Source organism: Sinocyclocheilus grahami, unplaced genomic scaffold (genome assembly GCF_001515645.1).
Source record: "Sinocyclocheilus grahami isolate Dianchi unplaced genomic scaffold, SAMN03320097.WGS_v1.1 scaffold787.1, whole genome shotgun sequence".
Taxonomy (NCBI): Eukaryota; Metazoa; Chordata; class Actinopteri; order Cypriniformes; family Cyprinidae; genus Sinocyclocheilus; species Sinocyclocheilus grahami.
In genome coordinates this window covers 605112-619877 of record NW_015505966.1, presented here as the reverse complement: position 1 = coordinate 619877, position 14766 = coordinate 605112, and the positions used below count along the sequence as shown (strand labels likewise).

Genomic DNA, 14766 nt, shown 5'->3' with positions numbered 1-14766 from the left:
GCACTCGGCGCCTGGTCTGGAAATGTCATGCCCCTTACCATAGCCGCCTGTGAGCTTCAGTGTAAATATTGTGTCAAAATCAAATCAATTTGAGCGCGATTTAAACTCGGATGATTGTAACCACTCTAAGTTCGTCTGCCTTGGGAAAGCTAGTGTGTCTACGACATAGTGATAACAATTGTTGCCTTCTCTAGTGCAGCTCAACCAGGTCTCGTCCCTTTCGTCACAAATCCCGGAAAATATGCGTTGTAGTCCAAACGAGTCGTTCGTTGTAGTTTTTGAAAAGTGATTTCTGTTAAATAAAATATCTCCTTTTGAAGTGGACTTTGAGCTTTGTAACTTTGCAGATCTTTTTTATGCTGAAAGAGGTTCTTGTTTGTACTTGGTTTTATCCATCAAAGAGGAGATGTTGTTGGTAAGTTTATGTTTTTGATTGCAGGGGCACATGAATTAGAAAAAAATATGTGATAAATCACTTATAATAAACATAAAATAAGAATTGATTTCATGGTGACTTTAAAGGGGTCATGAAATGCCTTTTCAGATTTTTATATGATGTTTTTTCGAGATTAATTTATAAAGTTTATTGCACCAAAAAGGTCCAATATTTGTAAAAATTTAAATTTTCCTCCCTCACTGGACTGATTTTATTAGCAACACTCAAACTGTGATATGCTGGGTGTCTTAATAGCGTTAAATGCTGGTTTGACATTTATTACAAACACACTGTAAGATCAAAAATAAATGTACTCCAAGAACAAAATGCTTGGCACTGCCGCATCTTTCAATAAAAGATGTTGTTTTGTGGCATGTTTAGAATAAGTCACAAAAGAGTCTGTTGTGAAATGTGAAGAACAAATGAAAATTCCGCTCGCTCGAACAAATGACAGCTCGCTCAGTCATGTCATTAAAAAGAAACTTCAGCCATGCATTTCTAATGCTTAGGTCTTCAGGAAGGCTGTGCAGAATTGTAGGAGGTGCAGTTTCTTTACATCCACTGACAGAACAACGTCTGAGTTTGACGGTCTTACTCAACAGCTTTATCCAACAGCATATCGCTCTTGTGATTGATGGACAGACATTATTGTTCAGAACACATCTCCTTGATTACATACAACGATGACGCATGTTAATGGGCATGTCAAGGAGAATGGTGACTTCACAATTCTCCCAATCCTGCTTTTTCAGAAGGGTAGAATAGAATAATTCATATTTAAAATAAACTGGAGAGTTAGTTTTGAGTTCTTAAACTTGCATTATCTTTTTAGGTTACACTTTATTTCGATAGTCCACTTTAAACATTAAACTAACTTTAAAGGAACACTCCGCTATTTTTGAAAATAGGCTAATTTTGCTACTCCCCTAGAGTTAAACAGTTGAGTTTTACCGTTTTCGAATCCATTCAGCCGAACTCTGGGTCTGGCGGTAGCACTTTTAGCTGTAGCTTAGCATAGATAATTGAATCTGATTAGACCGTTAGCATATCGCTCAAAAATTACCAAAGAGTTTCTATATTTTTCCTATTTAAAACTTGACTGTTCTGTAGTTACATCGTGTACTTAGACCGATGGAAAATGAAAAGTTGTGATTTTCTAGGCCGATATGGCTAGAAACTATACTCTCATTCCGGTGTAATAATCAAGGAACTTTGCTGCCGTACCATGGGTGCAGCAAATATGCCTGGGTTATTACCATATAATATTACCAGTAATATTACCAAATATTACCAGGGTTAGCGATATGCTAACGGTCTAATTAGATTCAATGATCTATGCTAAGCTACAGCTAAAAGTGCTACCACCAGACACGCAGATCGGCTGAATGGATTCGAAAACGGTAAAACTCAACTGTTTAACTCTAGGGGAGTTGGAAAATTAGCCTATTTTCAAAAATAGTGGAGTGTTCCTTTAAGTAACTTTGCAACTACGTCAGCTAACTCTCATTAGAGCATTTGTAGACTGTTAAGTTAGGGTTAGTAGATTAAGTTGCAGTACTTGCAAAGTTACTTATAGTCAGTAGAATATCTGTTGAGCGACCATCAAAATAAAGTGTTAGTAGATATTAAGCAGACAGTCTACTAATACTCTAATGACTGCTAGTTGACATTTAGTTGCAAAGTTATTTATAGGTAGTTGAATGTCTAAAGTGGACTATTAAAATAAAGTGTTACCTGTTTTTATTGTAGAGTAACCGCTCTTATATATGTAAATATCAAGAACATTTGATTCTCCATTGCATGACCCCTTTAAAAAACATTTATATTGTGTGAGAAAAATATTAAGTGTGAAATAAAAATGACCAAAAATAATAGTTGGCTTACACAATATCTACTCCAGCTGTTACAAAACTAGTTCTGAATCAAATAATCACAATTAATCTCATGATAAAATAGCAATATAATAAAATAGTAATAAATTAAAATTAGGTGATTTTGTGAAAGATAATATTTCTTTAATATGTACAGTGGGGCAAAAAAGTATTTAGTCAGCCACCAATTGTGCAAGTTCTCCCACTTAAAGTACACAGACTGAATTTACATAAAAATTTCCTCTAATTTCTCTTAAATTTTTGCGAACCCCTTAGGCACCACTTGCAGCGCCCAGTAGGCTTGCTGCGATAGATGGTGTTTTCGGTTATACCGGTGTTAAGCCGCAACACCGGTTACGTCATTTGCCTACCGCGGCACCGCCCCCCACCGTGGGGGTGGAAATATCATGCTTTGGGGCTGTTTTTCTGCAAAGGGACCAGGACGACTGATCTGTGTAAACGAAAGAATGAATGGGGCCATGTATCGTGAGATTTTGAGTGAAAACCTCCTTCCATCAGCAGGGGCATTGAAGATGAAATGTGGCTGGGTCTTTCAGCATGACAATGATCCCAAACACACCGCCCGGGCAATGAAGGAGTGGCTTCGTAAGAAGCATTTCAAGGTCCTGGAGTGGCCTAGCCAGTCTCCAGATCTCAACCCCATAGAAAATCTTTGGAGGGAGTTGAAAATCCGTGTTGCCCAGCGACATCCCCAAAACATTACTGCTCTATATGAGATCTGCATGGAGGAATGGGCCAAAATACCAGCAACAGTGTGTGACAACCTTGTGAAGACTTACAGAAAACGTTTGACCTCTGTCATTGCCACCAAAGGGTATATAACAAAGTATTGAGATGCAATTTTGTTATTGACCAAATACTTATTTTCCACCATAATTTGCAAATAAATTCTTTAAAAATCCTACAATGTGATTTTCTGGATTTTTTTTTCTCATTTTGTCTCTCATAGTTGAGGTATACCTATGATGAAAATTACAGGCCTCTCTCATCTTTTTAAGTGGGAGAACTTGCACAATTGGTGGCTGACTAAATACTTTTTTTCCCCACTGTATATGTGAGTACACAGACTGAATTTACATAAAAATTTCCTCTAATTTCTCTTAAATTTTTGCGAACCCCTTAGGCACCACTTGCAGCGCCCAGTAGGCTTGCTGCGATAGATGGTGTTTTCGGTTATACCGGTGTTAAGCCGCAACACCGGTTACGTCATTTGCCTACCGCGGCACCGCCCCCCACCGCCGTTTTGATTTTTTTATAGTAAAAAAAATAATTTATCCTAGTTCAGTTCGAGGACAGATACTTTTAAAAACTAAACGCTCAATGCAGTGTGCCGAACCGTGCGCGAACGGAGCAGGAGTCAGAATTTATTTATCAGGTGAGGAGAGTGAGTCGAGCTGACTGACAAGAGTGAGGTGAGAAAGACAAGACGATGGCAGAAGATTGTTTAGAAAGGAAATGCAAAGGCACCCGTTTGGCAATATTTTCGATTTTGAAAAGCCTATTGAATGGAAGTTTTTTTTTTTTAACATTCGTTTCTTATTTATTTGGTTCCACAGTATTTGCTGATTACTTTATTTAAACTTTGTGTATTTTATTTTACATCAAGGTGTACATACCGTGCCTCCAAGCTTTCTTATTCGTTTTGCTAATAAACGTTCTATGTTTCTTATTTATTTGGTTCCACAGTGTTTGCTGATTTTCAGTTTTATATACCTATTTTAACTAAGTGTAGCCTAAGTAATTTGTTATTTTATTAGGCATAGGCCTATATGCTGTATTTTTATTCGTTTTGTTAATAAAAGTTCTGAGTGTGACATTGTTGTTGCTCGAATTGAATCAACGCTGAATTGCCCCTAATATGAAAGTGAAAGTAAAATGCGCACGGCACTTTTTCAAGCTATTTGAAAGCCAAGAAATCCGAGGAAAATAGGGAAAACTCAAACGAACAATTGCTTGCCGCTAATTTGAAAGTGAAAGTAAAATTCGCACGGCACTTTTACAAGCCATTTGAAAGCGAAGAAAAGAGGGAAACTCAAACGAACTAACCCCCCCCCCCCAACGGTGATACCGGTATTACCGGTGTTATCACTCGTCGATTAACCAGTGGGAAAATTTCCTCACCGTCACAACCCTAGCGCCCAGACACTAATTTTGCGCCATTACCAAATTTGCATAATTCCTTCAGTGAATTAGAATGCAGATGGTGTATGGAAATACATGACCCTATTAGCAGACACAATTCTTAGAGAATTCCTCTTCCAGAATGAGGCAGAGAGTGTGATGTATTCATCTCGCTGTAAATCATCTGCAGGATTTTTAAGTCCCTCTGAATGTGTGGGTTTCTTCAGGTCAATTATGGATGCAAATTGCATCAATTATTTATATCTTTTGTCGTATTAAATCATTTTTCATTCACGTTGAAAGAAAGGTTGGGCTGCGATGGAGAGTTGTGCTGTGGCTTAGTGCCTTTGCTCTATCTACAGTTATGTGAGATTGACTCATCTCTTACTTATTTTGACTCATATTGAATATCATTTAGCATTATCAGAAAAAGATAGTCAATACGGTGGGTTAAAAAGTCACTGAGTAGCTTTTGTTCACAAATATTTAATCTGTTATTTTATAAGTGCATTTTGTTCATGTGATATTGATTGGCTGAGACATTGATGGTATGTAAATAGGAAAGAGTGTTATTATTAGGTAGAGAGAAATGCACCTCAGTCTGCAGTCTTTGTCAGTGTTGTTATTGTGTTGTTACAACGAAATGTTAAATGGAAATAAAGATGAAATAAAATAAAATTCAAATATTAGAAGAAAAACTTAAACTTAAGAAACTTAAAATTAAAAGAACTTAAAAAAAAATTAGAAATGTTGCCTTGGCAATTATCTGAAATAAAGTAAGTTTAAGTTAAGAAATAAAAATACATTTATTTAAAAATGTATCAAAAAATAATTAAAATGACAAAAGACTTAACAAAATTAAGTGAAAAAACTAAATTAAATTAAAATGAAAACTTAAAATACTAAAATAAAAGCTGTTTTATTCATATTCAAAATATGAGTACTATAATATTATATAAATAATACTAAAATATCACTGGTCTTGATGTGTATCAAATACATTTACACCAAAGAAACTGGCAAAGTTAAGCATATAATATACATATTATTTTGTTTTCTTTTTGTAAGGAAATTAATGTTAAAGTCATTTATTTTAATTAATTAAAATGTAATACTATCTAATTCATATTTAATACATTCATATTTAAATTAAGTAATGAAATTATATAAATATATATAAAATGAAAAAATATATATAAATGCAAAAATGTAATCATTTTAATCTTATGACAGGGCTAATATTTTTTATTTTAAAGTCATAATTTGTGTTTGGTATAATAGGTTTAAGAAAGCAAAACAATCTTTCAAAGTTTCCCCGGGAACCTGCTCAAGTACTTGTACCCCTGGTTGAGAATTACTGCTGTAGAAAGAGGGAACAGGTATAAGAGAAAAGAGAATCAGGGAGAAAGAGAGGCAGATTAAGAAAGACAGACAAGGCAGACACACAGCGATGTTCATGAGCGGTACAGCTCCCTCAGGGCTTTAATGTAGTCACTCCTCCTCACTGCCAAGCAGAATCACCCTGGCAGGCTTAAAAAGCTTCATCTGAAGACTCAGACAGTGGGAGCTGGAAACTCTTGCTGAATATAAACACGCACGCACACACACACACACACACACACACACACACACACACACACAATCAAGAGCAGGAGAGACAGGCAAAAGAACTCCAGATAGTCTTTAAATTGTTCAATTTAAATTGATTAAATTGTTGGTGGAATTGTGTCTCTTGGACAATTCAAAGGCCTGGATGAGCGTAGCTTCAAACAGCGCAAAAATCTTTTTCATTGAGCTCCAAATAGAAGTTTCTTACATAGAGATTTAAAAACATCATCCACCTCAACTCACCCTCTGCTCTTCAAAGTTTCAAACAGTGTTGAAGAGAAGTTAAAAGTAGCAACAGTAGCATGACAGTAACTCAAGATGTTTTCATAATAATGTAGCTTTTCCATTAATGAGCTATTATTTCCAAGGAGTAGTGTAGCATGACAAAATGCTACATTTGCCATGTTTATGACACACATTGAATTAGACATGGAGCCAAGTGAGCTGATCCTGTCAGGCAAAAAAACTTCTTAAGTGCTAATAAATAGCCTTCTGTTATCTCTACTTAATAGTAGTTAATACAGTATTCTGACCCTTTCATTTAGAAAAGGCTGCTGCTTTCCCAGTTATTTTCCTATAATTAGCATTCAAGAATCTACAATATATTAATGTAGTAAACAATAAAATAAAAGTGATGGGATTCACTTTTAATGCTACATGAATTTTAATTAATGTTTACTAGGGATGCACGATATATCGGCCACCATATCGGTATCGGCCTATAAATGCTAATTTTTTCTGTTATCGGTATCGGCCTGATAAGAAAATTTGGCCGATATCTTAAAGCCGATAAATAATGCATTATTTCCTTCAGAGACACTTCAGATGCGCGCTGTTCGTTTGCAGCCTTTTGTGCAATTGTACATTGTAATATTGTGTTTATTTGATGTATATCTGATGTATCTCATATAGAATGCGTTTGGTAAAGTTAAAAGAGCGCTTCAGTTTACCAGTGATAAAGAATAATCGGTTATCGGTATCGGGCAAAATTTTCATATCGGTGCATCCCTAATGTTTACTATGTCTGACTATATAAATATTAAGAAATGGCTAAGTTTTTACACACTATGATCAGTCTGTTGGAGATTGTTGGATCAGTGGATCAGACCCCTGTTGGCGTTGGTTGGAGTTTGTTTTCACCCGACTGAACATGCCTAATCGGCGTTTGTTGGGTCGTGGAATGTCTGAGCAGTGTGAAATTATTTTCCAACAAACGACAACAAACTCTGATGTAATCTGATGTGGCCACGAACCGTTGCCATAATGATGAGCATATTTCACTCAAAGCGAGCTTCAACCACTTTCGTTTTATTCGCCGTCTTTCAGGCGAAGAATGACACGCAAAGACATTAATAACAGTAACATTTTGATTGTGGCTACAGGATCATCCATTTCTTCCCCAGTCAGACTTCCCCGATGTTACACCATTTACACCGGACACGACAAAATACAATGAGGTTCTATTGATTATAATCAGTGACGCTTGTCTACACTGGATGCGGCGCGATGTGACAACTGTCGCGTCCGGTGTAGACACGGTGTTACTTGACTCTCTGTGACTCGAAGTTTGTTAGTGTTTGTTGGGGTAGTGTGAACATGACAGTTATTTTTCATAAAATTCTAAATCCAACAGCCAACTTGATTGTTGGCGTTTGTTGGCATTTGTCTGTGCGGTGTGAATTGGCCTTTAGAGACATGAGCGCGATGGTCAAATACATGTCCAGTGCATGTAAAAAAACAAAAACAAAAAAAGATTTGCGATTGCCTTTACACTGCTGATAAATATGGAAAATTGTGTGTGTGTGTGTGTGTGTGTGTGAAGGAGTGAGCGTAGTAAAGCTGGACAGATGTTACGCAACATTTGGATGCTTCTGGGATTTCCTAGGGCATGTGAAGGCAAGCCTGAATGAATTTGGTGGTCTAGTGTGATGGTGAGAGTGAACTGCTCCATGAACCGCGATGACCTGATTTTTCCACCTCACGTCTGTGCTATTTTTACACCGGGGCAGTATTATGGAAAATACTACATGCTGTGGAATAAAAAATATAAGCTTATTTCAAAAAATAGAAGGAATGGAATGAATGTTGACTACATTTAAATCTAAAACACACAGATATGCTGTGTTGGCAGACTTTATCTGAGCCAGTTTCATGAGTCTTAGGTTGCAGAAGATAGCATGCTTTCCAGATTATTTCTTCATGGGGCTCTGATAACTAAAAGCCCTTTTCTCACTTTCACTTCTGATTGTGGGAAATGATAATCAGCGATAGCTGGTCTTACTATAGCTGTCCACAATCGTACACCCCCTTCTTAAAAGATTTTATCAGTTATCTGTATAAATCAAGGCTGGATTTCAAACAGGACAATCACCAAATATTAGTAATGTATTTCTGGAAGGTGTAATGTTCATGATTGCATTATCTCGTTCATTGGTGGGTGGGTGGGGGGGTCGGGTCTAGGGATCGCGATCGCCCCCCCTTGCCATGGGCCGCTGTTACTCTGTTCCAATATTACCCCCTGTCCGGCACCCCTGGACTGCCGCATAAAACATAATAAAACAAAAACAACATAAAGTCCAGGCCTGGCCCTCTCTCATCCTTCACTGTCGTTACTCCTCCTTTTATCCTTCCGGAGCTCCTCCATGGGACTCGAGAACGGTGAGTGGCGCAGGTGTCGCTCATTATCATTTACTCCACTGGCCTCGCTCCGTTCCCACGGCTCTCGGCACCACCCCACTCGTCACAGTAGTATTGCATCCTTCATATCTCCAAAGAGTCTTTAGTTTTATCAGATTTCTAAAAGACAGATACAGCTTTACGCTTCTCTACGAAAACAAAAGGACAAATCCTTTTCGAGCAAGTCCTGTGCAGCGCTGCCGACGACTTCCGTAACCCGAGTGAAGCACATTGATAGCCGTGCTCTTGCTCTCGCTCTGGTTGATGTGTGCGCTCACTTTTCCGGGAGAAATGCCCATACAAGGAATTCTGCCCTTTATGACGTCATACAGGGCCATACTCGAAAAAAAAGCTTCCTGAAACTTAAACTAACCCTGAAGGAGTGTGTTTGGCACAGAATTCTCTGTCGTACGTCCAACTAATTTTTTGAAACTTTGGCCATGTTTAGCATGAGAATCCAACTCTTTAACAGTGTAAAGTCAGAATGCATGAAACAGCATTAGAGCCTGCTGTAAAGAAGTTTACTTTAACTAATTTGCTTCTCAAACTGTTGTTTCAACATGACAGCTGACCTGTGAAAATAGACTGTAGAGCAAGACAGTTTATGCTAATGAGTGCTATAGCGCCCCTTGTGGCTGTGGTGAGAATGCACTTCGTACTGCAAAATTATATACCTTGAAGTGACTAGATGTAAATACCATTCCAAAACACTTTTGAATTGGATTGCAATCCAATCATGCAAACCATTTCACAAGGTGTTTGAGACGCATTTCAGACACAAATGAACAAGTGTAAATGCATTTGGTTGTTAAAGCCACATATGTAAATTTTACTCATCTCAAAATGGCAAAAAATAAAAGTGGGGTCTTCAGCAAGCAGATGCACAAATTACCACACATGAAACTCAACATTCGCCAATTGAAGACTGGATTTGTATTTGTTTTACAGAGACACATCTGTGTGACCCTGGACCACAAAACCAGTCATAAGGGTCAATTTTTTAAAATTGAGATTTATACACCAACTCAATACTGTATATTATATATATCATACTGTACATTATTGTTTCTCCTCTATGCCCCGCCTTTCTGAAACGCGTCGATTTTTACAAAGCTCATCGTCTGAAATGATTGGCCAGCTATCTAGTGCATTGTGATTGGCTGAATACCTCAAGCGTGTGACGGAAATGTTACGCCCCTTAACATACTGTGATGCCCTGTCAGGCGGAGCGACGAGACAAAAACATTAAAACCCATTATAAACAAGGCGTTTGTTGCATCCTGTGGGGACATAATTACGGATTATAATGACTTATACTGTCTTTTTACGCATTGTGTTGCATCGCGCCGCGTAAACATAAAACCATGTCTGCATTTGTGATTGGAGAAATGACAAACAAACGCTACCCTACACTGCTCAAAACTCGCGTTTGAATCATCAGTGGCAAATCCTTTAAATGAAAACGTACTTACAGTCTGTGAGTCAGAACAGCCGGCATTATAGTCTACTCTTCCAGGATCAGGAAACAGTCCTCCATAAAATGTGCTGCACACAAATGAATATTTGGGTTGAACTGTTCTGGAACAGTGTTGTAAATACAACTTAACCACTGATTTCTAGTCGTGTCCTCTTTTGGAAGGCCAAACAAAGTAGTTTTGCTTTCACATGGCGGCCTTGAGTGAGCGGAGGCCTGCGGCTAGAGTGAGGAACGGCCGGCGGATTCGAGGAAGGAGCGGCCGGTGGGCTTGCGGCAACCACATGTGACGACCCTGTGCTGGACTCCGCTTTGTCCACGTTGAAAGCCGATCCGGCGATCCACAGCGCGAAGTTGATGGTATTCCCTCAGCGACCAGCATGGATCAGCTCTAGGCATGACGAAGCGGATATCGTCCTCGATATAAGTTACGCCTTCTTTCTTTGTGTGAACATTTGGGCGGCATTATGCAAATCTTCCCACATCGTGACGTAGACATGTGGGGGCGTGTTAGAACGAGCCGTTTTAGGTAGGCGTGGTTGACTCTTAACTTTTATAAAGAATATCTCTTTGGATTTGAGACTTTAGTCTTTGCAAATTTACACATCTTCTTTATGCACCAAGAGCTTGTAACACTCCAAAGAGAAAGGAAAAATTTAAATTGCATCATATGACCCCTTTAATGTCCTAATGATTTTTGGCATAAAAGAAAGACCCATGAAAGAAGACCCATGTATGGGTCATTTTGACCCATTCAATGCATTTTTGGCTATTGCTACAAATATACCCCAGCGACTTAAGACTGGTTTTGTGGTCCAGGGTCACAAATAGGATAGCTATCTGATCAGTAAAAATGCGTCAAGTGATGAAGTCTGAACAGACCCTATGATAATATCATTGACCATTAAAAAAAACCTTATTCGTTGACCATTAGTTCACATATTTGCATAAAATATGTTTCAGGCATTAATATTTGTGGTTCAAATATTTATCATCTGATATAGTTGAAAAAGTGTTTGTGCTGACATATTTGCACAGATTATGTTTTCACAGGCATGGTTTTCAGCTGTTGCAATAAACTTGAAATGGTAAAATATTTTGATTAATTGGCCTTTTAATATCTTAACTTCATTGTAATTCTCTTTCTACAGTTTAGCCCTGCATCCAGAGCGAGTGCTGGTGGCCACAGGACAGGTTGGAAAGGAGCCGTATATCTGTGTGTGGGACTCATATACTGTGCAGACAGTGTCCATATTGAAAGACATGCACACACACGGTATCTCCTGTCTTGCCTTCGACCTTGATGGACAGGTGAGTGTTCTGAGCAATAAGAAAGATTTCACTTTATAGCAAGAAGTTGACATTGTTATGAACTCATAAGATTCATCTCTCAGTATGAAGTGCTGTGAAGTTTATTATTAGTTGTTGAAGTCACATCTGCGAACACACCAACGGTGTGACTCCCACAGTGTGACAGTGTGTGTCAGACTGTATAATTGTGTGTCTGCCGGAGCTGCTGGTTGTCACCTAGACAGAAACAACATGCAAAATCCTCAGTGATAACATCAAATGACAAACTCTGGAACATTGCCAAATTTTACCCTCAACATGAAGCAGCATTGTGAGGTTTGACAATGTCTAGAAGATAATGGCTTTAGAAACTTCCGTCATATACTGATATGTTCTTGCAGCACTTTCTGGTCAACTACACTTCAACATTGTTCAATAAAACGGCTGCACGTGAATTTTCAGAGCTTTTTGAAAAAGCTATTGATGTTGCACTAAGTAAGAACTGCCCTATCTAGACCAAATCAAGCAGTGTTGTATAGCTCGTGTTACTACAGTTAGTTGCAGCCCTTGAAACTGATTGGTCAAACAGCATTCCAAGAGTGCAGATACAAGAGGTCTCACTGCACTGAGACTTTTACTGTTTGTGTCTGTATTTGCATATTTCAGAAATTGAATCATTCATTCAGTCGATTTAAAAACAAAAGTGACTTTATGAGTGCGTCATTGAATTATTCACTTAATCAGTTAGCTCAAAATTCATGATTCATTCAGAAAACAAATTAGGTGCCTGTTTTTATAAATGAGTTAGTGAGTCATTCACTCAAATCAATTTGTTCAAAAATGCTAGTTCATTCAGGAATGAAACAAGGGACTGTGTTTAATTAGTCCTTGAATCATTTTCTCAACTGATTTGTTCAAAAAACACAGCACACAATCGTTCTGCCTCCTTTTTAGGGCTCCAGACTATGACTGAATGGTTGGTCCACTATTTTTCTGCCGGTAGGACAAAATGTTGTTAAAGATCACACTATTGCCAATGCAAAGTTGTGCTACTCTATGATTATGCGCTGCCATTACTTTTTGAGTGAGAAACATCAAGCGGCAAACAAAAAACAGAACGAAACAGCACTATTCATTTGAACTCTAGGGGCCATTTTTCAGTGTCCCCACTGAATCACACTAAACAGGTTACAGATAACTCTGTGAAACATACAGCACAACAGACTATATAAAACACACACACACACAAACACTGCATTCTCAGTCTTATATAAGAAAATGTGAAAGCGCATCTGGTACCGCAGCAGGAAATTAGTATTTCAGCCATTTCAAATCATTACAGTCATTTCAAAATTGCAAAGTTGCTGTATTAACACTGACTGTAACCAGTCAGATTTAGTCAGAAATGTGATATAATTAATTATTTTAAATGTTATTACACTATTATACGACTTATTTACAATAATAATTTTATTATTCAAATACATTTCTGGCAAGTAGTTAGTGTGATATTGATTTAACAACAGCAGGGAGCACGGGGACCTTAACCAGCTTTATTTAATCAAAAACACATATCATACTGTGTAGACAGATGGCAGTGTGTAATGCTTTCAGTGTAAATGTGATTTATTGAATTTGTAACATTGTACAATAGAAGGCTAAAGTAGATGAGAGTTGGGTTACAGTGTCAATTTATCAAAAGCACTCCAACTCACTGGAGGAGATGATAGAGGGATAGAATGGAAAATCGTACCTTGACATTTCACATTTCTTTGCTCACTCTCACTTTATCTGAGATAATTCACCCCTCAGCTCCCCCAGTAGAGCTGAGAAAGTGATTTGCAGAGTTTCAGCAAGAAATTGGCCTCATGATTTATTTCACACTGTCAGATGAAACGGCAAAGAGAGGAGCGGCGAGATGCTCTCCCTCAAAGACCCGGGGTGTCTAAAGCAAAACTTTTCTTCTCAAATTCATCAAAGGTTTAGCATCCCATAATTGACTCAAGGCACTCCGTTTTAGCCCTAGCCAGCGTGGTGCAAGCTTAGAAGAAAACTGATGCATCAGGTTTGATGGGACAGAGGTGGAAAACAGCAAACTCACATCAAAGGGACACTGAACTAATGAGGTCCCCTCAGCAAACACCATTTGGGAAGATTACACATGATTTGTGCACAGTTTGAGAGAAAAATGCAGTTTTGAGAAGCTTCTGGCAATTTAGTTCCAATAGTTGGACGTATACAGATGGTGACAGATTCATATATGTTTTACAATGTTAAAGGCCCCTTGAAGAGCAATAACTATAATAATAACTATATTAACGCCCACACCAATGCACAATAATGAAATAATAGCTTTAAATGCTTAAGCGCTTCAGAGTCGGGTGGATTCTGATTGGCCAATGTTTTTATTTGTCAACAGCTGGAAAAAAAAAGTCCTGAAAGTGATTTTTTCCATCTCGTTCGCATGTGTTTTGTAACCAAGATTGTCTTGCTGCCTTCAACTCATGTCAGAATGATCATAATTTTGAAACAGGTGCACATGAATGCTTGCACAATGTCATAAGCACCAGAGGGAAACTAGAATTTGGGTGTTGGGTGTTTTTAACTACTATGTACTTATATAAAAAAATAAGTACAATGTACTTATTGTGTTCATATTGTATCGCAAAACACTTTTGCTGCTATTGAGGTGGGAAACGGGGAAAGTTAGGGACAGGTTTGGTGGTATGGGTAGGTTTAAGGATGGGTTAAGGTGTAAGGGATGGGTCAACATTTACTTAGCTATCTAAATGGGGACATTCCATAGGCGTAATGGTTTTAATACTGTATAAACTGTATATTCTATTGCCCTACACCAAAACCTACCACTAACAGGAAACTTTTTTACAATTAAAAAAAAACTTGTTTACTTTATTTTTATACCAGTTTTACAAATGAGGACGTCCCCAAAGGGAGGTTTTTGGAGATTTTGTCAGGTTTAGCTCACTTTTGGGTACAAATTTGTCCCCAAAATATGGTTAAGTAGGTACACACACACACACAAACAAACAAACAAACACACACACACCATTACAAACGGCAGACAGGCAGTGTAATGTTTCCTTTGTCTTCTCATTATCTAGTGGACTTTCTTCGGTCCTTTAGTTTCAGTCAGTCTACACAGAGTAACTCATATATTACAATTATACATTGCAAACAGACAGCCATAATCATGTTAGCAAGGAAGGCTTGGATACAGGGAATCTGGGAATGCACTGAAATGAATTTCA

At 38.0% G+C, this 14766-nt stretch overlaps 1 protein-coding gene and 1 long non-coding RNA gene across 2 annotated transcripts in view; both read left to right on the top strand.

Annotated features, from left to right (window-relative positions):
- LOC107561680 (uncharacterized) overlaps positions 1 to 1830 on the top strand; it is a 6697-nt gene extending 4867 nt beyond the window's left edge. Inside the window, exon 3 of the long non-coding RNA XR_001605885.1 lies at positions 1731 to 1830. This is a non-coding gene — a long non-coding RNA (uncharacterized lncRNA). The remainder of the gene's footprint in view (positions 1 to 1730) is intronic.
- Positions 1 to 14766, top strand: part of LOC107561663 (echinoderm microtubule-associated protein-like 5) — a 124969-nt gene that overhangs the window by 17601 nt on the left and 92602 nt on the right. Inside the window, exon 2 of the mRNA XM_016246135.1 lies at positions 11359 to 11524. Within this exon, the coding sequence (XP_016101621.1) occupies positions 11359 to 11524 (166 nt within the window). The remainder of the gene's footprint in view (positions 1 to 11358; positions 11525 to 14766) is intronic.